At 39.5% G+C, this 27,000-nt stretch overlaps 1 protein-coding gene across 7 annotated transcripts; it reads right to left on the bottom strand.

Moving 5' to 3' along the window:
- Nucleotides 1-243: 243 nt before the first annotated feature.
- clip1a (CAP-GLY domain containing linker protein 1a) lies at nucleotides 244-26,966 on the bottom strand. Of its 7 annotated transcripts, XM_044196349.1 has the most exons (28): nucleotides 26,785-26,966; nucleotides 22,056-22,334; nucleotides 20,099-20,661; nucleotides 18,905-19,029; nucleotides 18,564-18,780; nucleotides 18,251-18,448; nucleotides 18,026-18,117; nucleotides 17,681-17,741; nucleotides 14,985-15,089; nucleotides 12,711-13,619; nucleotides 12,425-12,541; nucleotides 11,970-12,027; nucleotides 11,695-11,778; nucleotides 11,393-11,549; nucleotides 11,008-11,173; nucleotides 10,559-10,774; nucleotides 6,861-9,284; nucleotides 5,714-5,851; nucleotides 5,447-5,553; nucleotides 5,144-5,264; nucleotides 4,968-5,020; nucleotides 4,784-4,804; nucleotides 3,781-3,898; nucleotides 3,090-3,240; nucleotides 2,899-2,951; nucleotides 2,184-2,189; nucleotides 1,473-1,600; nucleotides 244-1,360 (listed from the first exon to the last, which is right to left on the bottom strand). In XM_044196349.1, exons 2-28 carry the CDS (start codon nucleotides 22,144-22,146, stop codon nucleotides 1,132-1,134), a joined length of 6,708 nt encoding a protein of 2,235 aa, XP_044052284.1. In that variant the 5' UTR covers nucleotides 22,147-22,334; nucleotides 26,785-26,966; the 3' UTR covers nucleotides 244-1,131. The 7 variants fall into 7 exon arrangements, with proteins under 7 accessions (XP_044052284.1, XP_044052285.1, XP_044052287.1 ...); XM_044196350.1 differs by lacking the exon at nucleotides 2,184-2,189 and having other exon boundaries at nucleotides 26,785-26,965; XM_044196352.1 differs by lacking the exon at nucleotides 14,985-15,089 and having other exon boundaries at nucleotides 26,785-26,965.
- Between the last annotated feature and the right edge of the window lie 34 nt (nucleotides 26,967-27,000).

Raw genomic sequence — 27,000 nt, 5'->3', positions numbered from 1 at the left:
TGGTAATGTGACTGACTGTAAATTTGTTAAGAAATATGCAACACTGAAGTACATCACCTGAAAACACATCAAATCTGGCAGAGGCAGTATGATAACTGGGAGTACTGGTTGTTTTCTGGGGCTCTGTGTAAAATATGAAGTTGTCATATGTAGTCTGCCGTGTGGATGTACTTGTCGGTACTTAAAGCAACAGGGTACAAGCACAATGGCATAGTGCTTACAACTGAACAATCGACACAGATGTTTGATTTTTAATTTATACATAAATTTAATTTATTTTTATACAGATATCCAAAACATTTTTAAAGAAATGCTTATGTATTTCATTGTTTCATACATATAGTTATCTTTTAATTGCAAAGAAACTTTTTGGAAAGGCCCTTTCACTGGATCTGAGGGGTTACAGTAAGTGTGAAATGCTTGAAGTTTCACTGCCTCTGTCCTTACCAATCATCTAGCAGTTCCTTCATGAAGACCATAAAAAATGTTCTTATTAAAGCCAAATAGCACTGGGTTTCACTGCTCCACTCCAGGCAAGAGCAAGCAAATCTCTCCCCCGTGATTACCCTTCACAAAATTACACACATACTATCAAACCATTAAAGAGTACATAGTATTTCCAGGCATAAAAAAATAAACTATAGCGCACCAATTCTTACGCAAACTGACATTTGTTTTTCAATCAAGTCATTTACAGTTTCAAATAAACACCTTTTATGATATTATATTTTCTTTGTAATCCCCCAACAAGCTGTGCAAACAATGTTAGGATATTGATAAATTAAATGATCTGAAGAAGACCATCGCTTCTCTCGCAGTGATACATCCACCTACAGTATCTTCTCACTCACACAAACCCAGGATATCAACCATTTTTCCTCCAAAGTCATTTACAATAACAAATACAAATTGCTGTATATTATTTTTCTGGATGTCTGAATTTTTGGAAAGAGATTCTGAGGAGACCATTCCCCTATAAGAGCGCTTAAGGACTGGCATGGACAATAAAGACGCTTGGAAAAAACAAGCACACGAAATGCACACATACATATAAACCAAAACCCAAAAGCACCGCATGATCTAACATGATGTGCAAATATAGTGATTGTGCGAACGAGGGTGAAAAAGGCTTCAAAAGGTCTGGTCATCATTACAGGATTCGGTCCAGTGGCCAAAGACCTCACAGATGTCGCAGTAGGGCCGCTCTTCGCCCTTATTGCCATGGTAGGTGGTGTGTGGAGGGGAGTCGGGCATCTGCATTTGTGTGGGACAGTCCTCGGTGTCATGGAGGTCGAAGCAGTCACAGATGTCACAGAACAGCCTTGGGGGAGGCTTCTTCTTCACAGGTTCCTTGTCATGGCTGCAGAGAAAAAGAAAGCAGCTCTGTGATATAAAGAAATTGAGTTGTACTGCTACACAGCTGCCATTATTTTAGAGGGAGTCTGAGAAAGTTGGCTATGAATGGGACTTACCTATCATAGTTATCCAGCTCATTTTGATTATTCCCATTGAGAGCAGCAGCTGCCATTGTCTCCAATTTGTCCTTGAGTTCCCTGTTCTTCCTCTGGAGGTCAACAATGACTGAATTCAGGAACTCAATCTGTAAAGGAGATACACAACAGTAGCATTAGTGCTGCTGCTGGTGAATTCATCATCTATTATGCATCAACAAATTCTCTAACATAATATTATTTAAAAAAAAAAAAAAAATCGATATAGGGTCTCCCTGTGAAGTTTATTCATTGTATTATGTGCGAAGACATTGCATCAATTCTGTGACAAGGACTATAGATAACCATAACTATGCCTCACCATATCACCCAAATAATTAACCTAATCTTGACTATAGTGGTGATTTGCCACTGTGAGTTGTCAGCCAAAGGAAAATCGAAGCTGGAAATTAGTCACTAGGAGAGTCAGTAAAATACCCACTTATGATGACTTATGTATTTGAGTGAGTGAGTAAAGTAATCTGATGTCTGCCAAGCATCTATGATAACTGTAGGATTTTTAGCAGAGAGCTTATTGAATTCTAAATGTATTGAGAAACCAAGCTGGATTTATCCTTGGAAGACAGGTTGTAGTTTTGACACCAACTATAATGTGATCCGCTGGATGAAACATAAGAGCCACAGTGACAGACAAACATGCACAAGTGAAGCTGATGAAAAACATTAACAAACCGCTGCCTGATGGTGGTGTAGTATTGCCAACATCAGAGACAGGGCAGAGAAGAGGAATTGGGATTTAAGAAAGAGAAGGAGAGGGAGAAGAAAAAACAAAATTGAGATTCAAATTAGGACCAGTCTACTGCCAGACAACACACTCAAGTCATCACTGACACAGATAATACAGTATAACATTTTAGAATAAACAGAGGCTGGAGATGAGAAGTAAGAAGGTTCTGAGAATGATGACACACGCTTTCATCCCACCACTGTGAAATTCTCCACTACAACTGTGATACTGATTCATGAGTCATGTCAATCACCCCTGTAAGAGCTGAGGTCAGGTGTCAGAATCTCAATAAGCTTTTAATGAAATTTAAAATAAATTCAGACCCATTTCACCTCTGTAAAACATTATACTGTAACAGATACACAGCAAAGTCAACAGCAAACTGTAAAATTCTGAGTCTACTGCTACATCAGAAGTAGTATTTGTTAGTAAATGTCTGAGTAAGCAGCACAGTCATTTCACAAGTAGCATTCAGTAAGACTGTTTCCATACGACTGCCCCAAATATGATAAGAATGTAAATGAGTTATTGTCAAACAGAAAAATTCTATGGGCCAGGGTAGGGAAGTATCTTTACACTGAATGTATGAATGGCAAAAACCCTCAATCTATCCAGGCTTATGATTGGTATTATTCAGGATGAGAGGAAAGATATACACACCTGACTCTCTGCAGTCTCCTTATCCTCCCTTAGTTGGTCCAAAACTGCATCACCTGGAAACATAAGGTACAAGATTAAATGAATTGAAGGAGTAGACTAGGTAATCTTGCTTTATTTTTGAGGTCACCTCTCAGAGAACTGACCTGAGTGCTACCAGGAATATTGGCTGTGGTCATGAAGCCCACTCTTACCTGAGGACGTGTTGATGGTGTCAGGCCCTGCAGCCAGGTCCTTCTCCAGTCTCTGAACACGCTCCTGTAGATTAGCCTTGTCCTGCTCCAAGGCCTGAATTGTACCCTGCAGTGTTTTAACTGAGGCACTTTCCCCACGCAGTACAGCCAGCTGTGAAGAAAACAACCCATACTATTCAATATTGGAAAAACGTTACGTTCTTTGGACAAAATATTACTCTTTGCATAGCAGATGTTTTGAACCTGCAAGATGAAATGTGTCACTAGGTTTGCACTGGAAGCAGGGCTTTCTTGCTCACAGTCTTCAAAGTTGCACTTTCCTTTACATGCACTCAAAATGAAAGCGGGACAACATTTTTTGACCTAGAAATGACAAAGTGATCTGTGCAATGTAAGAAATGCCCCTACACGATCAACATATGGCTTTGAAAGGCATATCCTGTTAAGGGAAGCACCCTCTTGTATCTTCTGGTGCTCAGAATCTGCCACAACAGCTGAAGAAAGCAGTGATAAAATCAAGAAGTCAAAGTTTGTGCTTCTAAATCTTTCTGGGCACACTCACAAAATCTGTCCTTGCATGCTCTCAAATCTCAACTTGTTTGAATTAATTTTGTGCAATCTCAACAGTTATGTCAATAAGCTGCCATACCTACTGACATTAAGAGAGTACCATCATGCATTAGATTCTCACCTCGCTCCTCAGGTGTTCCACCTGCTGGTCCTTTTCTGAAATTAAGGCACTGTTTTTATGGATGGACTGTTTGAGGGCGGCCTTCTCCTTATCAAACTGCTCCTTCAAGGTGCTCTCACTATCAAATACAGAATAATCAACTAAATCTCAGAGGTACAGTACACAATCACTCCAGACAGAGATAAACTGGCCCCAATTTACCAAATTGTTTCTCAGCAGATATCCAATTCCTTTGGAATTCAAACTATTTACCTGAGATTTGGGGCCACTACAGACATTTCAAATTTGAGGAGACATACAGTATAAAACATTAAGAGCCATTTTCCCCTGGCACTCGTTTGGTCAAAATATTTGGTTTACTTTTTGTACAGTCATTGTATTGAGTGTGGAAATAAAGTAGGAGATTCAGAGCCCAATGGCAAAAAACAAACATGCAAAATCAGTAGTTACATATGAAACTGTTAAGCAGGTGGGATGGGGCTGTAGGTTAAATTACTTTTTGTATAATGACTTAGGATATATCGTGCCTTGCCTTTAGGTATGGTCACATTACACTTCAGTCCTACATATATCTGTTTCCCATTCACTTCTATTGAAGGCCGTATAACGGCTCCAGCTTCATCTTTGTCTGAGCGGATGTGCTCGGTCGGCAGAGGCACACTGCTGCACTTTGTTTGGAGATTGAGATTATTATTCTAGCTTGGTTCTTCACCACTTTTAGTACATTATCACACTACCAGACTACAAACTGTAGCATCACTCTCGTACACTGTTTATACTTTGTGATTTCTGATCAATATTTATTTGTTACCTGCATCATTATTTATTACATGACATCACGTCATTTTTTGGGGGCTGAGTGCAAAGAAACTTTGTTGAACGAAAATGTAATGTGACTGTACCTTGCTTGTTCCTAATCATCTGCCTACATATATGTGGTTAATATATTTGTACTATTACATGATGATGGCCGATATCACATAATATTAAAGGTGTGAAGTACCTCAAGGCATTATTGGGCAGGCTTTGAAGGAAAAGAACAGCATGACATAATATTCACGTAAGTACAAATGCATTGCTTTAAGCAAGTGTCACACAGATGAAAGCATCTGTGCTTATTTAGGCAACAGGATTTAAAATACTGAATTTGTAAGATCTGACAAACTGCCCACTGTGTAGTCTCTTACCTTTGCTTCAACTCCTTCAAGTGTTTTTTGAGTTTTGAGTGCTCATCCTTGAGCTAGGAAAAAAAAACAACAAATCTCTTCATGGTCAGCAGATCAATAACTGAAACACAAAATGTTCTGATGTTTGTAGGTGTATGTAAGTTTTTTTTTTTTAATAAAGATGTTAAGTGTTGCACCTTCACAAGATCACTCTGGCCTTTGTGACTGTTATCAAGCTCCTGAGTCAGCTTGTTGTTCTCATCTTGCAGCATCTGCAGGGACTGTGTCTTCACAGAAACTGCTTCTTTAAGCTCCTCACTGAGTAAATACAAATGTTAAAATCATCTATGAAATTCTGACATCTCATGTAGACAACTTAATGGTTTGCAGAAACTCCCATGTGTCTTGATTACTTTAACCCACCAATTACATCATACTATTCAAATTTAAATCTCAAAGATTTCTGATATACCAGCAGCCAAAATTAAAGATATACTCACATTTCCTGGCACAGACTCTTAGTCCTCTGGGTTTCTGTGCAAAGCTGCTCTTTGGATACATTCAGAACTTCTTGGTACTTGGAATTCTCTTCCTTCAATTTTTTTAGCTAAAACAATAATGACAAATATATATTTACAGCGACAAGACACGTATACAAAACATTTCACTTTATTCCAATTCTCTCACATATATTGGTCAATGAGAAGAGTCACTTTACCACTAAAAACCTTACATTAGCATTTTCTCTGCAAAGACCCCTCTCTTACCTGGGTCTCCACCTCCTGCTTGGAGCTTTGGAGCTCTACCAGTAAAAATTGAGCTTCGTTCTTCTCCTGCATCAAACTGGCTCTCTCTTTTGTCAGCTGTTCGAGAACCTCAGCACTCTTGCCAGAGGCCTCTGAAGCCTAAACAGTGCATGAACAGGATATTTGTTAAGAACAACGGTTTCAAATCAACAGCAGCAAATGGTTGACCAACCAAAATAAGAAATGTACAGTACATGTACATTTGATTAAGATATTCATAATGCATTATTACCAATTGTCTTATTTTATTTATTTAATAAATTAACTGCATGCTTAATGAGTTAGCCATCTTAATTACTGATTTAGAATCAGTTATCCAAATCTCAGTTCATTGTAATTTTCAATTACATTCACGTTGAGCATTAACAACATAAATACTACACTAAGGAGGAAAATAATTAGTATATATTCTAAAATACTCTACAACCTGTGGCCTCAGAACGGATACTGACAACCCATTAACTTGTGTAAAAAGTTGTAGTCCTTTAAAGGCAATCAATGTAGGACTATCTCAAATGCTAAATGACTGTAGAAAACGTGTTGTTCTTCCATAACCCCTGAAAGCTGCCTTTTACAGAGGTTTTTCATTATTTCTGTCCATACTATTTTTAAGGTGTAATTCACCAGTCTGCTCAGTGAGATTTTGCAAGCACAAAAACTTAAAGCAGATTATTGGGGCTATAATTTCTAAAAACTATTGTTTTTTCCCTTAGCATTAGTATGTGTGATGAAAACGAATTTCACACCAATATGTTGAGAAATCCCCACATCTACCTTTTTTAAGCAGGTCTATTAACATCAATTATACAATCAAATGAAATATGAAACACCATCAGATGGTGAGTGTGATAAAGATCACCTTAAACCTACATAATCATGTAACCCAGAAGAATTTCACCTTGTGATCAGATCACGTTATAAGCCCACAGGCAAAGGCTAGGAGCTAAGGGTAATTAACAGCGGTTAGTAAATGGAAGATGAAAGTTAGACACGAAAATAAAAGGAAAGGGGAAAGGGAGACAAACCAGCAAGCATGCAGTGAGTAGGTCACATAGCCCCAGCCACTCTAAGATGTGTGTGTCAGTGATTACTACTGGAGGAGGAATACCTCAAGCTGCTTAGAAATGGCATTTTTTAGTTGGGACTCGAGCTGCCTGACTTGCTGGGCGGCTTCATCCCTCTCCACCTGCAGGGCATCCTTCTGAGCTGTTAGATTTGAGATGCTGGAGGAAAGCTCTTCTTTCACAGCGGCAGCATTCTGGAATTGCTTTTCCAAATCAGTTTGTAGGCCCTTGACATCAACCTCTAGTTGTTTCTGGTTAGCGTGCAACTTCTCTAACTCTCCAAGGAGTCTTGACCGTTCTACAAGCGAATTTTCTTGGCTTGTGCGGAGAGAAGAAATGTCCTGCTCCAATTTACACCGTCCAGTTAAAAGGTCCTCCTTCTCTGTGGTCAGGGAGGTCATCTGTTTGCCCATCTCCTCAAGCTTAGATAATAGCTGTTCTTTATCTTCTGCCAACTGACTAGTTTCTTGCTCTTGCTGCTTTAATCGTGTTTTCAAAGCCTCCATATCCACCATAAAAGACTTCTTTTGCTCATCAGCATTCTTAAGGTTAGAAGAAATTTCTTTATTTTCTTGTGTAACTTTGGACAATGTTTTCTGCAGCTCCTCAATTTGTTTGGAAAGACCATCCTTGTCAGATATCGCTATATTCCGTTCACTGGATTCAGCCTGTAGCTGGGTCTCAAGAACGTGCTTAGCCTCTGACATTGATTCAGTCTGACATTTTAACTCCTGGATCTCCTGAAGCAAGCCCTGGTTCTCTTTCTGCAAGGACTGCGCTTTTTTGTCAGCCTCAGTCTGCAACGATTGCAGACGCTGACAATCTTTAGTAAGGTTATCAATCTTTTGAACAAATTCTAAATTACCCTTCTCAAAATCCATCTTTAGTTTACTATGCTCTTTAACAAGTTCAGTTTTGCCCTTTTCAAGAATTTCAATATCAGAGTTACGCTTCTGCAGTTCATTTTGTAGTTCAGCCTTTTCTCGTTTCAAAGAGGTCATCTCTGCTTCAATCTCGTCTTTTTGCCGTTTGGTTTCCTCTAGCATTGTTGTTAAATGAGACTTCTCTTGAATAAAGACGGCATTATCTCTGGAGTAACTGTCCAACTGGTCCTTAGTTGTTCGGTTATCACTAGCTAGCTTATCACGCTCTAGAGAAAGAGCGTTTTTCTCAGATACGGCTTTTGTGTGCTTCTCTTCTAATTCTCCCTTCTCCCCTACCAAACGCTCATAATCCATTTTCTGCTGCTCTAGTGCTGAATCCAAGCTCATCTTTTCTTTTCGTAAAGCATGTAGAGCCATCTCAGTTTCAGAATTCTGAAGGTGAAATGCTTGCTTCTCTTGCTCAAAAGATGATAACGCTTCTTTAAATTTCTCGTTGGACTGAGACAGTTGTACTGTTGAAACTTGAAGCTTCTCCTTTAATTCTTCTATCTCTCTGAGAAGCTCTTCCTTCTCATTACAGACTTTTCTTTGGATCGCAAGTAAGTCTTCTTTCTCCTGCAGAAGGTGAAGCCTCTCAGAATCAGTCACCTGACTGCTTGTCTTGAACTCTTCCAGCATCTGGGCCAGGCTCATTTTTGAGGCTTTAAGTTCTTCACATTCACGGACAGAGTTCTCTAAGTCTTTCTTTGTGACACTGAGCTTGTTCTGGAGCTCCTCCTTCACTGTCTCAAGGCTCTTTTTATCCAACACAGCAGCACTGACTTCAGAAGACATCTCCACCTTCTCTTTTGTCAGTGTATCCGTGAGGGACTGCAGCTGGGTATTCTTCATTGTAAGATCTTCTTTTTCTAAGTTCAAGGACTTAAGTTTTGCCTGCAACTCAGCATTCTTAGCATCAAGAGATTTTTTGGCATTTCTAGCAGCATCTCTCTCTAAAATTAGATTGTCCTTCTCACATGTGAGCATTGACCTGCTTTCATTGAGGTCGTCTTCAAGTCGGATCCTCTCTTTGCAGACATTTTCATAATCCTCAAGTAGTTGCTTCTTTTTAGCCTCAATTTGCTGGATGTCCTGCTGATGCTTTAGGAGCAGGTCATTCTTCTCTGCATTTTGTCTTTGAAGCTCCTCAATTTGGGCCTGATGTTCACCTTTAGCATGCTTCAGGTTTTGGTTTTCAGTCTGTACTTCCTGAAGAAGACCTCTGAGCTTCTCCAACTCCTCGTTCAATGAAGTCCTTTCTTCATCTGAGCACTTCTTGTTAGCCAGTAGTTCCTCTTGATTTTTTGAAAATATATCTCTGGTTATTAGCAGTTCTTCATTCTGGACTGAAAGCTCCTGATGACTAATCTCAAAAGCAGAGAGCTTAGTCTGCAAATCTGAAAGCCGTTTCTCCAGTTTGCATTTCTCAACCTTAACATCCGCACTTTCTTTACACAAATTTTCCAGATCTAGACTCTGCTTTTCCAGTTTTTTGGACAAATGTTCAACATCATGCTTGTAGGAGTCAAGCTCAGAAGAAAGACACTGGGGAAATAAAGTTGAAAGAAAAAAAAGAAGGGGAATATATATACAGGGAAAAGTAAGATAAATCAAAAAATAAACCAAGCAGATATGGACATAAGTGAAGGTTAAGCTGCAGAAGCATCAAAAATGGCAGAAGATCACACCACAGCTTACATCACAATGATTTTCAAAAATATAAAGTGGAACATTTTCACTTCAGCTCTTGCTTACTTTAAATAAATGTATTAATTACATTGATGTCAACACATTTGGCTGGCATATAAAGAAAGAGTGGCTGCTGGCTGCCAGAGTGTATGACTACTACTTGCAGCATCTTATATAGCACTTACTTGAATTATTATGGGGATCCACATTAGTATTTTCTATGTGTATTACTGTATATCTTATTTTTTTTAAATAAATAACAATGGACAGACAATGTATACTGTATTGGCTAATGGTGTCAATGAATGCCTTCCATGAAAGAAAGTGAAAATGTTCGACTTAAATGAAATATCAAGGTAATAAATAATGCTAGCAGGGGTACATAGGAAAAGTGGTTATCAACCCTAATGTCTGAAAGAAAATTTAAATCAATACCTCAGCATAGAGTATGTTAATGATCAATAGTGATTTAACTTGAACTCAACTTGCATTCTACCCAGTGCATAAATATCCATTTAGCAGCCAGAACACAACTAGTTAAATCTTTTTTACGGAAAACTATTTCTTTGGCTTTTCCAATGACCATAAATTTTCTTAAAATACATTAGAGACAGCATTTTATCAGGTGTACCCCTGCAAGCATTTAGTCCATGGCACCATCCAATATAGAGCTAAGATGAATATGAAAAAAGAGGTTATTAGCCTTAATGTCAGGGGGAAATGAGCAATATATCACAACTAATCTGTAGGATGGTAATTAAGAGTGAAAATCTTGTTGATAATATACATTAATCACTGATGTTAAATGAAGACAAAAATTCATATTACATATACATTACATAACATATAGTCTCCCATAACTTTTTTGTAAAGCTTGGTTTCACATTCTGTTTTAGTGTTTAAACTAGTGCAACGTCTGTGAAAGGTGATGTTTTTGACATCACTTTTCATCTCCATGGCCTGCTGGTGAGAGGCAGTGGCAGATTTTTTCTGATGATTCAAACATTAGTATTAGTAATCAGTAATAGGCTACATAAAAGAACCTTTTTACATTAAACACGTTCCTTGCAGAACATTTTAAACATATTGATTCAACTAATGTGTCTGTATTATTGAGGGTTCGTGCTTACCTGAGCCTGTTCTTTGTATGGCTGCAGCTCAGACACCAACTTCTCCAGCTCCTGGGTTTTGTCCGTGGAGGAGGAGAGCTCTTGCTTCAACTTGTCAACCTGACTCTGGAGCACCTCAAGTTCCTTCGCGTGGAGCTCTGAGGCCTGAGAGAAGGATTTCTCTTGTGAGGCCTTTAGCTCCTCAACCAGGGTCTCACCCTGTTTAACAGTCTTCTCCTAGAAAACAGGAAATGAAAAAGGCAATAACTAATCATATTAAAGCATGTATCAACTTATTTTGAAGCAGCCAGTGACTGAAGGACACACTTAAGTGAAACAAGTGGAAGACTTTCCAATGTGTAGTAAACCAAGTACTGCAAATTTTTATGTCTATAAAACAATTTCTAAATCTTGAAGTATCTGACATATAATTCTCAAACACTTCTTTGTGACTGCCCAACAATACTAACCAAGTTAACAATCTTCTCCTGAAGGCTACTTATTTGAGACTGATGTGTATCTCTGGTCTCTTTCAGCTCCTGCTCTTTGCGGGACTGTTCCTGCTGGAGTTGTTCATTGAAGTGTGCCACCTTCTCTTTCTCCTCTACTAGTTGACTCTGTAACTCCTCAAGCCTCCTGCGTGATGATAAAAAAGGACATTTGAGGAAGACGTTCGGTGACAGGTTTGATAACTGAAAAATAAATTGACTACAGCATGGAATAAAACAAAAGCAAGATAATTGCATATCAATTCTAACATGTCATATGGAAATCCAATTTTGACATGATTGGTATAATTTGTTTTAAGTGGAGTAATGAAGTAATATAGGAGCAGGGAATAATAAAGTGTGGTACCTTTCTTTCTGCATGAGGTCTTCATTCATTTTGGTCAGCTGTACTGAACTATCACCAGATGCCTTCATCATGTCTGAAATATCATTTTCCAACTTGCTTTTGTCCTTTGAAAGCTGCTCAAGCTTTTCATCTGCAGCCTTCAGCTTTCTCTCGAGCCCTGAGTAAAGACAAGACAGGTTTGTTTATAGGTTTTAAGGTTATTATTCAACGAGCAAGAAAAAAACATAATACAGCAATAAAGCATTCTTCTTACAAAACATTTAACATATTAACATAAAATAATGCGTTTCTAATGTTCTCACCGGCAAGTTGAGTTCTTAGAGACTCTGACTCTGTGGTCAGGGATGTGCACTGCTCTTCCTTCTTACTGAGCTTCTCAAGTGTTTCTGCAAAAAGAAAAATGTTACATTTTACATCCTAGAAGCCTTTGTAGACTGAAAAAGGCCAATAGTAAGGCAATAGTTGCAGATGATGGGAAAAATCAGAATCAGAAATACTTTATTGATCCCCAAGGGGAAACTCTTTCGTTACAGGTGGGAGGAAAAACATTTGACTAACAATTGCTTATATAATTTACCTTGCATAGTTTTTGCTGATTTTGTCTGCTCCTCTGTGCTTTCAGACAACTTTTGTTTCTGTGGAGAAAAATACTTTTGCATCAAATTTTTGTATATGATTTTTCTGCAATAGACAAATTTACAGGTCAAAATTTCAGGAGTGATTTTGAAGATTTTCGTGGTTTGTACAGCAATTGAATTAAGTTTAGTCATGAGAGCAACTGATACATCGGACAAGCAAATATATTAGCTGATTATAGCTCATTGCAGATATATCGGTATTTGTGTATGATGGCCGATAAGTACTTTGTAGATAATACTTTGCAGTAGAGAAATTAAGGTAGTTTAGAAACAGTGACGCAATTACATAGTTTGTTCATAAAAGGGCACTGAACATGAAAGACAAAACGGTGACTTCAATCCTAATGCAAAAGAGGTACTGTATCCACATCCAAAATTAAGCCATAAGCCTCACCAGGCCTCCAAGCGCCTGTTCCAGGGTGTCTTTTTCCTGCTGTACAGTGGTCAGACTCTGCTGTAAAGAGAGGACTTCCTGCTGTCGGCCCTCCAACTGAGAGTTCAATTCACTAACCTATAGCACATGTCAAGTAAAAAATACAGTGGACAAAAGAACAAAAGCAAAAAGCAAAGAAATATGCACATCAAAACAAAATATTAACAAACCAAAGACACCACTGTGAAAACATGAGAAACACTGAAAATGGAGTATTAAAATGGTCAGGAAGTGAATAAGAACCCACCTTGGCACCCTGGTTGTTTCCTTGGCTCTTAACCACCTCTAATTGACTCTTCAAGGTCACAAGCTCCTGGTTACCTTGTGCTACTTGGCTGCGCAGAGCCACAAGTTCTGCCATCTGCTTTTTGTTTTCTCCATCCTTGTCTTGGGCTTGTTGTGCCAACATTGCTTCTTTCTCCTCAAGCTCCTTTACCCTAAGTTCGGCAGCATGAAGCTTTCCAAGAACATCCTCCATCTCCACAAGGTGCTGCTCCTCTGCTTTTTCAACGCTGAACCGTAGTGACTCCTCCAGTCGCTCCTTGTCCTCAGTCAAAGACAACAGTTGTGCCTTTAGTGCCTGCATCTCCTGAGTCCAAACTGTGGCATTAGCTTCATGTTTGGCTCCAGCCTCCTCTAGAGCCAACTTGTGCTCTAACTTCAGCCTCTCTAGTGCACTTTTGGTTTCTATAAGTTCTTCTGTCTGGGCACCTGCGCCTTTGCTGAAGGACACCTTCAGCTCATCCATGGCCTGCTGGTGAGAGGCAGCGGCAGACTCCAACTTGGAACGCCAGAGTTCAATACTGTCAGCATTCTCCTTCTCAGCCTGGCTTAAGCGCATCTGCATTTGCTCGTTCTCACCAGAGAGCCTTACCAATGTAGCCTGAAGCTGGGCAACTGCCTCAGTGTGGGTCTTTTCTTGAGCTTCTAACTTCTCCTTGTATTTCACCAGCTCTTCTTGCTGCTTAGCTTCTTGAGAAGCCAACTGATCCCTCAGCGAGTTTATCTCTTCCAGAAGGGGAGAAAGAGTGGAGTTTGAGCCCTCAGAGCCGTGCTGGGTCCCAAGACGCAGCTGCAGGTCAGCTACCTCTCTTGTTCGCAGTGAAAGGTCCCTCTCAAGCTCCATAATACGGGATCTTTCCGACACAGTAGCAACCTTTAAAAGCAGAAATCTTACATTCAAAAATGTGTCCCAATCTGACATACTGAACCACTGTGTACTAACAAAAGTGTGTTAGAGACTTAATCATACTTTACTGTTACAGAACAAATAAAAGAATGATTTGTCAACTGCAATAATACATAACAAAGCACTTGGTAAGGTAATAGTAAAACTCAATGTTTTCTGACAAAGAAACTGTTCAATTTGCTTGCTTAATGAGGGCATAAAAACCACTGATCCCAAAAACAAGGTGTTATACTGACCTCTTGTGGCTATAAAGAATATGGTCCAAATAATGGAAGTGAAAACTGAAAGCATGTATGGAGCTATAGCAGTGTGTAGACATTTTCCACCATCCATTAAACTAAATCTCTTAATCATTGAATTAATGCTGTTATTCACATCATGATTTAGGAGAGGTATGAACTAAGAAAAACCCTCAGGGAGCATTGACATATTCCATTATTTTTATGTTAATCTGATTATGTTCCAAATCTATTATTTATTCTAATGTTCAAACATGCATCTCTTTTTGCTTCAACTTAATATTTAATAGCTTGGTTAAGACAGGTGAATAATTTCAGCAAAAAAAAAAAATAAATAAATAAATAAATAAATAAAAATCAACATTTTCTTGCTAAAATAATTGTCAAAAAAAAAAAAAAAAAACCTGTAGAAACTATGGCCATAATCCTCACAATACTATAGAACAAAAATTTTCCTGATGATACCCCTTATGACTATTATACCCTAGGGCAACACAAGGATACATAGTCTGAGAGGTGGAGCAGATTTTAGACTAGCAAAATGCAGGGACACCAAATAAGCAGGACAAATGAATGCTGGGAAGGACTGGGGAAGTAGAACATAGGATAACTGAGAAAATGATTAGCTGAGACAGGGAGAAGTTTGTCTGTCTGGTTAAGCAGTGATACTACTAAAGCAAGAGTGAATTAAGGTTGGGTAACTTATTGGAAAATAGTACGTAATAATAAGTAAGACGTTTTGAGTGGATCAATTTAAATGTGAGGGAAGTTAATATTTCAAAAATGGTTACAAAATGAATCTGTAGCTAATGTCACAAATTAGGACGCTGAATTTGCAAATCAAACTTTAAGCAGGATGGACTTATTTGAGCATTTAAATAAACATATATATATATATATATATATAAAATGTTTATCATTTTATTTGTTTGTTGAAAAGCAGGAGTATTAATTTTTTTCATTCACCACAAGCCCATACAAAGCAAAGCTCCAGTTACGGCTCGGCAACTCGCCACCTTATAATTCTTTGGCCACTATCCCCAGCCCAGGCCTTCTTTTCCAACGCAGTACACTGCAGAGCAGAATTCATTACCCTAGTGTCTTCTAACTCTCTTTGGAGTTTCTCAGCTTTGGTCTTTTCAAAGAGCAGGCTCTGTTCAAGCTCCTTAATGTGGGCATGCTCCAGTCTGGTCTGCGTCTGTTAGTAAACAAGGGGGAGAGGAAGAGAACACACCAGTGCCACCATCACATGCCAGCCCAACGCAGACAGAGAGGGAGGGAGACAGGAGAGAGGATAGAGGGGTTTGGACAATAATAATGCTGATTGTGTGTGTGTGTGTGTGTGTGTGTGTGTGTGTGTGTCGTTGTGTATGAATTTTTGGGGGATGAGGGGAAGGGTATTGGGTTGGGGTGGGGAGTGATGGATAAGTGGAAATGGGAAGACACCCCATGCAGAACTTTCTGGCTGTGCCATAAACAGCTGCACACAGGGAATTTTGTGGAAGATTGGTGGGAAATACAAGACAAGCAGCAAAAGAAGGAGGCATGTGTTATGGATGTGCAGGATGAGTATGTTGATGGAGGCAGTTTAGAAGTAACCATGCAAAATTGACACCTGGTGAAAAAAGCACATTGATTGTTATGATACATAGAAATTTTGATAATGTGTGTCAAGCCAGCAAGTAAATTGAGTAAAAATGACTTCACCACATCATGGAGAGAAAGCAGTGATGGTTGTTTCCTGACCTCTATACTTCATTATGTAACATGAGGTTAATGCATTATATCATACAAAAGATATGTAATGTTGTAGAATTGTCATATTTATTTAACAGAAAGTTGCTATAAAGACATTTTTCTGAATTTATTGTATTTTCAGCTAAACCCATATCTACATCTTGATTTTATAATGGTAAACTCAAAGCCTGTAGCATTATTGATACCCACACTGCTTTCTCTCTTTAGTTATAAGGCCATTGTCCACACTGTATATTGTAAGTATTAATAAGAAACCACCAGTTATCAGACCACCATGTGCAGGATTTGTGACCAACTTAACAGAAATCAATCATTAACACAAAAGCATGTCGGGCTCAAGAAACAGAAAATATTTCCATTTGACTTGGTATTTTGTGCTATAAATAAGGGTTTTATGGCAAATTACTGAAGTATTTCCTGGTACAATTTTGTGCTTCTAGTCCTACATGTTACCCAGTGCATGTTAACTTTAGGTTTCATTTTAAAAAGGGGAACAGCACCACTTTTAAATATCATCCCAGCGGTCTATCCCAGGTCATACAATATTAAGTCTTCCATGGACACAATCTGACAAAATGAACTGCCATGTCTAACAAACTAACTGATATACCACATTCAAAGGTAACGAATGAGGTGAGAAGGATGTGATTATGAACCTATAACAAATACATTTTAGGGCTCACTGCACATTTTCTGGGTACATCAAAATTATACTAAAGACACTTTATGCACCCACTGTTGGTGGAGGTAGGTATAAAGTATAATGTAGCCTGGCACATCTATCTTTGTATAAAAATTACATTTGAATTCTTAGGCTGAGTGTTATTCCCCTTTAGTTGCCGTGGACAAACTGAATTCAGGTATGTGACTGGGCAGTGGAATGACAAGGGAGCATCTCCAGTGGTTCCATGCTGAGCACTGGACCAACATGAAAGACGAGGACGAGAAGGAAGAAGAAGCAATAACATCAGATCACTGTACAGGGAGGCACTGAGGGTTACAGCACAACATTAGTACACCTTCAACAGCTTGAAGTCAACAAAGCATTTTTGAGTTTGGCCATTTTTGAGTTTTTTGTTGGTGTATTTCAAGCTGCATGCAAGTTTTTAATATATCCACAGCTGTGAGTAAGTAATAAACTGTTAGTATACACATTGAAAAGAAGATAAACTGGTATTCTAACCCTGTAGCCCATATTTTAAACATCTATTTTGAGCTCGGCTGCCTTCAGGGTAATTGAGATGGTCCCCTGTGTAGCACTGTGGAATAAATAACAAATCCTTTGATCAGATATGAACACAGATACCACTGGGCCCCAATACTCTGATTATCATAACTTGGGATTAGAACATGACTCACTTGAGAAAAAGACAATGAGTAATCAGAGCCTACTGTAATAAATTACTGTAAAATGTTATGTGAAGGAAAAAGCAAAATGCATTCTCTTTCATAACAATCCCCCTAGCTTTGATAATTAACTAGGAAAATACAATTATTCATCAAATTATTCATCTCTCCATAATAACATTTTCTGGTGAAGAGTTCTTTTAACAAGAGTTCAATTTTAATATGCCATGGATAGCAGGCCTGGGTATGTACTTATTTCTGTTTTGGGCATAGCCTGGCCTTGTCATCAAAACCAGAGACTTCCTGCACCATTGGGTGCATGTGACAGCGCATCATCTAATGCAAGATTAAGCCATTATCAAACTGTCCATGCAAAAAAATGTTTATAAAGCTTTATTAAAAAAAAAAAAGTCCATGTCCTATCCCGGGCTCTGTACTCAAGGACTGATGTAAACAAAAAATGTAATCACTTTACAGTTATGCATATGATTATAGAGCACCTGCTGCTTGTGAATTAATATTAAACTGTAGATTTTAAATCAGTGGGACAAATGTCAAGTTAAACATCCCTGTCTCTTTTTTATTTAATAAAAATAGAAATGTCTGATTTGCAGTCTGATTTAATATTATTGCATTGATAAAATTTGTTAGTTGCAATAGTGTGGATCTGTGTTGTGCATTTACCTCCAGGTCTCCTTTGGTAATGCAAGCTTCCTCTACACGGAACTGAAGGTCCTCCACCTTCCTATTCATGAGAAAAAAATAATCTTGCTGGAGCTTTTTTTTGTTGTTTCAACATAACTGGGAAACTAAAGACCATTAACTACAATGATCAAGAGCAAGGTTAAGCCAACTCAGGCACAAATCTTTCCTCATGACTTTATAAGACTGTAATAGTATAACACCATTATGATCTTAGCTGCCACTTTCTCATTTTTTGTCTCAACAAACTGACCCCATAAAATTAAAACAATATATACCGACATACTGTCATGGGTGACAGTGTGTCCTACCTCTATGAATCCTTACCTACGCTCCTCCTCCAGCTGATTCAGCAGCTCGACTTTGTCTTTGTCTGCAGCTTCTACCAAGGCACGTAACTGGTCCATCTTAGCCTCCATCTTCAACAGACATAGACATTGGACAAAAAAATCAATATGGAAGACAAGGCAATTAAGAGAGACTCTAAATCTAATTTAGGATCAACAGGAGGTTCATGCAGAGTGTTATTACTAAACCACTGGGTGACCTGACCTGCTCCTGATCATCCCTGAGCAGTCTCATTTCTTGCTCCATCTCTCCAACATGGCCAGTAGCCTTGGCAACCTCAGCTCTCTCCATGTCCCTCTCAGCCATCAGCTGCTCAATATGCTGCTGCTTCTCCTTCAGCGCCTCCTGTAGGGCTGTGGTGCCTGAAATCTTACGATTATACCGTGATGATGTCTCTGTTAGCTATGGAGAGACAGAATACAAGCATGGTCAGATTGATGAGTAAGCACAGCATAAAAAAAAAAAAGATGAGAACAACTTTCTAAAATTGTTGAAACCGAGCGTGTCCATGTCTCACCAGGCCTGTGCGGCTGGGCTTGGCGCTGACAGAGGATGCCACAGAGCTCATGGTACTGATGGAGGAGGCACTAGGGCTTCGCTTTAGTCCTGATGGTGTGGCCACTACTTTCCGAACTGTTGTTTTTGCTTTGGCTGGCGTGGTTGAAGGGAAGCCAATGCGTGTGACTTTGTGCACTGGAGCAAATAAGCCATACTTGGGTTGGCACTGAAAATATCTGGGGACAGATAATGGAATACATTCATGATAACTGAAGTCATAGTATATGATTTAGTAGTAATATAGTATAACAACTTTTATTAGTTAGTATTAGTTATGTACAGGTCCAGTGGCTTTTGTACCTTGTGCCTGCCACTGCCCCGTCATTCTTTCCTAAGGGCTCATCCAATTCCACACCACACCACTCGCCTTTGGCAAAATCTGTTTCTCCAAGGAAACGTACCACTCCTGCCTTTGTACCACCAACCTGAGAAGAAAACACTAAACATCAGCCAATATTTAATCTCCTCAACAGATAAGAGAGGCCGAAAGAGTAATCAGCTTTGCCTGGTAATAAACCCTGAGTGAGATAATTCCATCAAAGCAACAGAAACCAACATGTACCAGCTTAAACCAGAATGACGCCAAACTGTCAACATGTGAAACTGAACAGATTTTTTTCCTATCAATTATTTGAACGCACAGCTGCAAGTTTTACATGATACTAAATTTGGTAGTGGTGAGCACATTTATTTACATGTGCTATACAGCCTCCTGGCTAAAGAAAAGGAGAAAAAAAAGGGAATCTCCAGCATGCTCTGTGCAGCAGCCCGCGCACGATCTCCTCCAATTTATGTATACATACTCGTGCAAGCCGAGCTCTCGTCCATGCGGTAATTGCCATTGATCTCCGACACTGTAATAGGTACTGTGGACCAGTTTACAACAAGCACACGGGAAGGCTGCTGTAGAAGAAGAAAGCAGGAAAACGTGAAGGTGGATGTGTTGCTTTTATGTTCTTCTGGTCTTTATAAATACCTTGCTTATCTGATTATCTGTGTTTTGGGAGGAGGCAGAAAAGGAAGCGATTGGGTCAGGGTTCCCACCGACCAATGGGCCAATCATCAACAAGGAGCGGCACACAGTTAACGCGGCCGCAGACCCTGATGGTTAAAATTTTGAAAGGCCTGCACTGGGTCCGCAATTACGTAATTGTGGAGGTTTGCGGGTGTGTGCACGTTTGCGGAGCCTGCAGCAAGAAGCATGCAGCCGGCTTGAGGAGGAAGGAAGATACAATCAGACCAACTGGACAGCACACAAGTGGTGTCTGCACTCAACAGTGTTAGAAACAGTACTTCCACTGGACGTTTGTTGACATGAAGTGGAAGCAACCAAGAGGAGGGTTCCCTGAGTCACGTGACTCTGAACAAGCATTGATCATAATAATGCTAATGTTGCTAAGACACAAAGGTAGAATTTTAGAGTTCTGTCACTTTGCTGAAATATCCAGGGAAGAGTTATTAAAAAGTTATTTTAGATAATGTAACAAACTTTACCAATACACGGTCACCCATCTTCAGTTCCCTTTCGCCCTTCTTGACTGATCCAGTCTCTGAGAGGTTGGAGACAGATTCACTGTTCGTACGTGCAAGGTTGGAAGATGGTGTAGCTGGCGTAGCTGGCGTAGTGGAGGAGGCCTTCTTGGCTGCCATGGTAGTTGAGGGTAATGTTGATTTTGTGGTGGGTGTATGCGAGGCTACGCTACCGACTGAAGGAGTGGGTGATGCAGCGCGGGAGGGTGGTGCGGTCTGAGTTCCATTAGCCTCCCCTTCTGTACGAGACAACTTGGATGGGCGGGTAAATATTCCTCGCAGGGCTTCACACTGGAAGTAGCGCACCCCTGCCACTGACCCGTCATTCTTCCCAATTGGCTCATCTAGAACAATCCCTGCCCACTGTCCTGGGGCAAACTGTGCCTCTCCCAAAAACTGTATGTAGCCTGGCTTATTCCCATTCACCCATACTCGCTCCCCAATCTGGAAGTTCTCCCCAGCACCCTCGGCATCTCCTCCACTGGCACTTGCAGCTGATTTGTCGGCCACAGCAACTTTAGCTCCCGCTGAAAAATAATGAGGGAGAAAGAGAATAGAGGTTTTTCAAAATCCAAGTATGAGTAACTGACTTAAAACAAATGTCCCAAATGCTGTGCAAAACATTGCAATATCATGTGATTTGATGTCCAGATTATGCTATGCAGGTTTGATCTTTCCTCTGTTTAAATGTGTCCACTGACTAGCTTAAAGGGGTAGTGTAAACCAACATTTCTACATGACTTCCAATTGTCAAGGTCTTTAAACAAAATTCTACAGTGGCAATAATACTGCTGTGACAAGAGAAATCTAGGCTAAATGTTCGAAAAGCTGGCTTTAACACTATTCTCATTACTTATGATTATAAATACACATAAGATAATGGTGTAAAAGCTGTGATGCCTAGATTTCCTTAATGCCACCCCCAATGTACTGCACAAAATAGTCACTTGCCTCACACATGAGACTGTGAGCCCCATACTGCAAACCTAAGCTAGTTAATACAAAAAAACATGCTTCATAGAGTTTCCCTAGCATTCTTTGAGGAGGATAATGTAACACTACTCTCTCTTTTCATTGCTCCCAAGTCAATATAGGCCTGTAGAATAACTGAGATCATATTTTGTTTAATTTATAGAATTGTGTTGTAGTAAAACACCAAACAGCCATTTGACTCAATAAGATAAAGATGAATTACTATCTATGATTCTCTCTGCGACAATTACAATATATATGATCGAACAATATAGTCTTTGTCTATTTGTCATGTAATTTATTTTGTCAGATGAATGCACAAGTATACACGAGTGATTTAAGCAAGTGTCTGAAAAGCCCAGTCAATTAACCTTGGTTTGTTAGATCCACAGTCTCCTTTAGACGTGACTTCTTTTTCTCCTAGCAGTAACATGTTTAACTCAGCATAAAGAACACAAGAGGTTTCCAACCTCATTGTTTATTATGATGTTTACTATGCTCTCACATCAGTTTTGATTTAATACAACCTAAAAAACTGGCTAAGTGTATTCAGTAAAAATACCAAGGTGGGTCTCCTGCTGTATGTCCCTTGGGAGGTGAGATAAAATAGCTGGTTAGCGTGTCTCATATTTTATCTAAAATTTTCTAGACCATTTTATTAGTTCTATCCATCCAATGAAATTGACGACCTCGTTTAGCTGTTCTGGCTGACGCTACTGTACTAGCCAAAAGACTACTGCATGAGCCTGTAGAAAACTCTGTTTAGCTATAAGGTGCTACAAGATGAGTTATAAACTGGGCTCAATTGGAATGGGAAATAAAATCAACTTGGTCCCAGCCACACAAGTATCAACCAAACAACCCCTGGTTACAGAACATTCAAGGGCAAACATAGCGCTGCCAAATGTTCACCACAAATTGAAGAAGCTGCACATGGGAAGATTCTTACCTGTGCTGGTGTTGGTCTTGGGGGCTGCTGTCCCAGATGGCTTAGCTATCTTGCTGGGCACTTTGATCCCACTGGGCTTGGCTGTGCTCATGTTTCCACCTGGGATCTGATAGACCCACAAGGCTTGTGTCCGTCAGTGGGTACAGACTGACCCCAGACCATCAAAACAAGCGGTTATTGTGATGGCAAAGTTGTTCTCTCCGCACCAAAATCAATTAAACAAAAAGAAAAACTAGGAAAAGGGAGGAGGGAGAAAAAGTGCTACTCACAAAAAGGACCCTGTTTGGAGAGAGAGAGAGAGAGAGAGAAAAAAAATAAATATTATTACTTAATTTATATTTTTACTAAACACTCAAAGTACAAGTGTTGGCTAATTAACAAGGAATTTAATTATTTAATCAAGTTAATTAATCAAATGTACTATTAACTGACTTTTCCTGACCCTGCCTTCTGCTGTGGGTGGCACTGACAACAACATAACTCTAAGTGAACTAATAAATAGTAAGTACAGATATGCCCTTAAGACATGTTCATTGACTTTGTTTTTGGTGCTCTGTTAATGGAGGCATTCTGTTTCTGTTATGACAACAAGCTCCTCAGCATACACCACGTCACAGTTAGTCCTAAAAATACCCTGTCAAAGGCCAGCCGATGTGCAGTCCATGGTACTGCCATCATGAACTCCTGAATAGCTCATCTCAGCTACTGTGACCTTCACCACAATACACATAATACCATGAACACAGTCTATCACTCAATCATTCTGGCATATAAAGCCGTGCAAATCTGGTTGGCAGCTTTTTCTAAAACAGGATTACTGTACAAACAAGACCACCACCAGCAGCAGCAGCAGATTATCCTGTCTGCCAGATTACCTCACCACAGAAACCGATTGGCCGAATGTACTATTTAAACATGGTCCCCCTGTTGTTAGTAGTTTGACAATAGGACTGAGTGTGGCATCCCGATTGGCTTTTATACACATATTGCCTTGAAAAATTAAATCGAACAAGAATAAAACTACTGACAAAATACTGACAACCTTTGAAAAAAGGTAAAACTACACTCAAGCAACCAAAAGCAAGGATGAGCTGCTTTGTCAACAACATGACCCAACAACTAATGGAAAGCGTATGTGTATAAACATGCCTCTGTCATGAAGCCATATTACAACCTTACATTTGGTTAAAAAAAAACATATGCGATTAGAAAAGAAATAAAATGTTAGGATAATATGCATACAATTGTTACCAAAGGATTTTCAATATTATTGAATTTTGTTATTGGATTCCATGTGCTGTCCACCTGCCTGTTAGAGAACAGCATCTCTTTTGGATAGATTTAGAGTTCAGCATTTGTGTAAATTCTGTAATTGTACTGGAATTTGCTTTAGCACCTTACAGGTGAGAACAGCGGGCTTATTTTTTGTGTGAGTGACTATAATTGTTAACTGAATAATTTTCTGTTATACAAGGCATGCCATTCCATCAAAGCAGTGCTTTTGCTCATCCTGACTATTACCACAGACCATTTAAGCACAGGTTTGGATCATGTTAAGGAAAATGGCTTCACTATTTTCTGTCATTAGCACAATGATTTACTGAAAATGCCTGCAGGATCCTCGGGCAAAGTAATAAAAATGTTCTGAATGTTCTAAGAGGGTGCTTGTTTGGAAGTTATGGCAATTCTTAAATCCTTTAAAATTCCTTTACAGTGAAATAAACCTATAAAATATCAATTCAACCATCCTGCGAAGTCAAGCTCAAACAAGTCACACAAACATACCTTTCATTCCTTAAAGGGCCTAAGAGCTACAGTATGTAGGTTCACCAAAACAACAACAAAACAAAAAAGACACGCTGTCTTAGTAATCCATTTTGCACAAAAACAAAACAAAAAAAAGGGTCACCAATTTTATCAATATCTAGTCTGATTGATCCATAAACCTGTGGAATATTAGTGTTTCTGAAAATCATATGCATTATGATGTCTTAGTATACCACCAGGCTTTACTACAACTGTCTTGTGAGCATTAATGGGATGTTTCAGCTCTGAATGGTGAGCTGAAGCAGTCAGCTGAAAATTATCCACTTAGTCTGGAGACTTTCCCACTGCAGTAATGTTAATCTTTTGCCACTGACTCTCACTCTAATCTGTAGCTAGGAAGAAAGTCAAATACCAATGTTTTGCAAAAATTTAAAAGGGAATTAATATGCAGATGTATTATTAAAACAGTAAAATTCTTGAATAGATTAAACTCATTCAGTACTAGGCTATACACAAATCCCATTTAGTCTGGTTTCATTTTTTTTTCCTGATGTAAACAACCAAACAGAAACGGGTAGATGGCAGCCTGTAAAGCAGAACAGAGATTTACTCTACTTCTCACAATGACAGCATAGACATAATCAGCTACTGTGCTGGTAATGACAGAAGTTTACGTGCTCAGAGTCTGTCCAAGCAATGGACACTTTGTAAAGATTTCACTCCATCATCAAAATCATGCAAACTTCATACAGAGTAAAACAAAATCAATCTGCAGATTAATATCTTCATAACACTGCTATATAGTTAACTAGCTGACTGTCCCGGGTACAGTACTGACACCCTACATGCTTTAGTTGAGTATATCTTGCTGACTACAGGAGTGCAAAACCACTTACTGACGTTAGCTGAATAGGCTTGCATATTTCTTAATAACAGTCGAAACTCTCCATCCATTTCAGACTCCCAAGTATTTATTAAACGATGGGAGGGTGCCACTGGTTACACAAGCAAGTAGGCTTTCATTCCACATTGTTTTTCAGTAGGCTATTAGCCATTGAAATCAAAAATACTGAACCAAGTACAAACAAGTTTCCTCGTAATATTTTTACAGCAAGTCCAGCTGTGACTGATTGGTCTAAATCTACAGCCCTAGCTCCTGAGGTATCCCTCTCACTTTCTGCTTCACACAGGGAGCAAGCAGGACATTGTTTATGAGATTCGTAATCCCGATACAGTAAACTCACAACTAGTTTACACCCCCCCCCCCAAAAAAAAGGAAGCCCGCCTTTACGTATTCATAAATGTGTATTCACTGACGTAACCCACACTCCTACACATTTGTTTTTGTCAACACAAGGCCAAGTGGAGCTCTGGTTCTTCCTTTTTGAGGAAACATCTGCTGTGATGATTATGTAACCCCCTGCTAGCACTGACAGAGGAAGGCGTAGAAAAGCACTATCAGGACATAAGCACAGAATAAGAGCCAGAAGCATGCTGCGTCCTCAATGTATGTACAGATTCACCTGTTTTCTCATTGTCTACAGATGGACATTAAACCTACCTTACAGCCAGTATATATATATATATATATATATATATTTTAACACTGCCATGTCCCACACAGATTCTGGCACTTACAATTGTGCCCAGACATAACTGAGACCTGTAATAATAAAATATATGGTGGGGAAGTCAAGGTTTCCACTGCAGCCCCAATGTAAAAACCAGACTTTCCAGAACTAATAGAGCCTCTTCAACTAGAACAGCTAGGGTGTTACATGTGTTACTGTAAAATCATACATAATGGTTTCCACTGGAGTGAGCTGACATCAACTAGTATTATGCAAGTATGAAAACAGTTAATATTTCTGTAAAGTTAACAACTTGTAAAATTTGCTGACTTCCACACAAATCTAAGCCACTCTCTCCATATCTTGAGCTTAAATTCTGTATTGAGAAGTTCAAAGACTAGTAGAGACAGAAATAAAGGAATGTCAAAGTTTGTGGTATTGCCTTTGCAATTCTTAAGTCTGCAACCCATCAAAGCTTTAGTCATGTCAGTTAGTCCAAACAAAGTTAAACTGCCTTTTGTCTAAAACAGACAACAGAAAGGCTTAATCATAAATGCTTAAGTCACACCTTAAAAACCGAAAAACTATGTCTAAAGACTCCACTATCGCACAGCTGCTTCACTGACATGCTACACGGTGTGCCTGTGCAGTCAAACAAGTTATCCTGAGGTCTGATTAACGAATTGTCCTGTTCACGTAGCTCGCCTTGTCACCTCCATCAGTAGCTAACGTTAACGGATTGAGAGCTGTAGATGAGGTGGCACATCTGGTAAGAGTGAAGCGTGTAAAAAATACCATGTGGGCTAACTTACCCTACTAGCTAATTCTACATTTCTGCTGAGACAATATCCCGTTTATGATGAGTTAAACCGGTAAGTACATCCACAGGTTCAAACATCCAAATAACCCACTGACCGACCACTGACGTAAGCATACCGACTGAAGCAAATTCCGTAAGTCCAAAAGTCTCCGCAATGTCACCGGAGCTCCAGTAGGGCACACTGCTGCTACAAGTTGAGAGTCAGCATAACAAATTGTTAAAGATTAGATCACCTGAAAAGATAGCTTGCCGTATAATGTTGTTGTAATAAGCAGTCGGTTGACTGTACTGTCACCTCCCCGGCGTAAATGAATCCCATTGTTATCACGATAAGAATAGACGTGATTAGTTGCTAAGTAACGTTAGCAGTGAGGCCCGAACCGGTGGTCAGGACCAAGAGAAGGGCTGGTTAGCTAGCTAGCTAGCTAGCTAGCTAAACTAACACCTCAAGTAACGTCTACACTACCTGAACAACTTTCACCTTGCGTCTAGTTTCCTAGTTTACCAGCAGCAAAGGGACAAGGAAGTTTACAGAAATACGTGACCTCGGCATGGGCGAGATAATACTAACCTGATGTTTCTGTACAGCCTACGTCTTCTGAGGAAAAAAAATACACAGCTAACGAGCTAAGTGGAGAACCACGACGACTACTGCTCGGATCAGCCACGGGCAGGCACAGCCCAGCGTACGAGCTGTCTGTCCAACGGCTGAGAGGAACGTCAACTGTAGGTGCCGACCAAAGATGATATGTTCAGTAAGATGGAACACTCCCTCACTTCTGAGAGA

This window comes from Siniperca chuatsi, linkage group LG5 (assembly GCF_020085105.1).
Source record: "Siniperca chuatsi isolate FFG_IHB_CAS linkage group LG5, ASM2008510v1, whole genome shotgun sequence".
NCBI lineage: Eukaryota > Metazoa > Chordata > Actinopteri > Centrarchiformes > Sinipercidae > Siniperca > Siniperca chuatsi.
This window is presented reverse-complemented; position numbering and strand designations above follow the sequence as displayed.

Excerpts from the sequence above, each read along its gene's own strand:
- clip1a (XM_044196349.1), bottom strand. The coding sequence starts at position 22,146 with ATGAGCACAGCCAAGCCCAGTGGGATCAAAGTGCCCAGCAAGATAGCT. Across the intron at positions 13,620-14,984 it reads GAGAGTTAGAAGACACTAGG|GTTGCTACTGTGTCGGAAAG; the intron begins GTAATGAATTCT and ends CTGCTTTTAAAG. Across the intron at positions 12,028-12,424 it reads AACAGGCGCTTGGAGGCCTG|AAACAAAAGTTGTCTGAAAG; the intron begins GTGAGGCTTATG and ends TTTTCTCCACAG.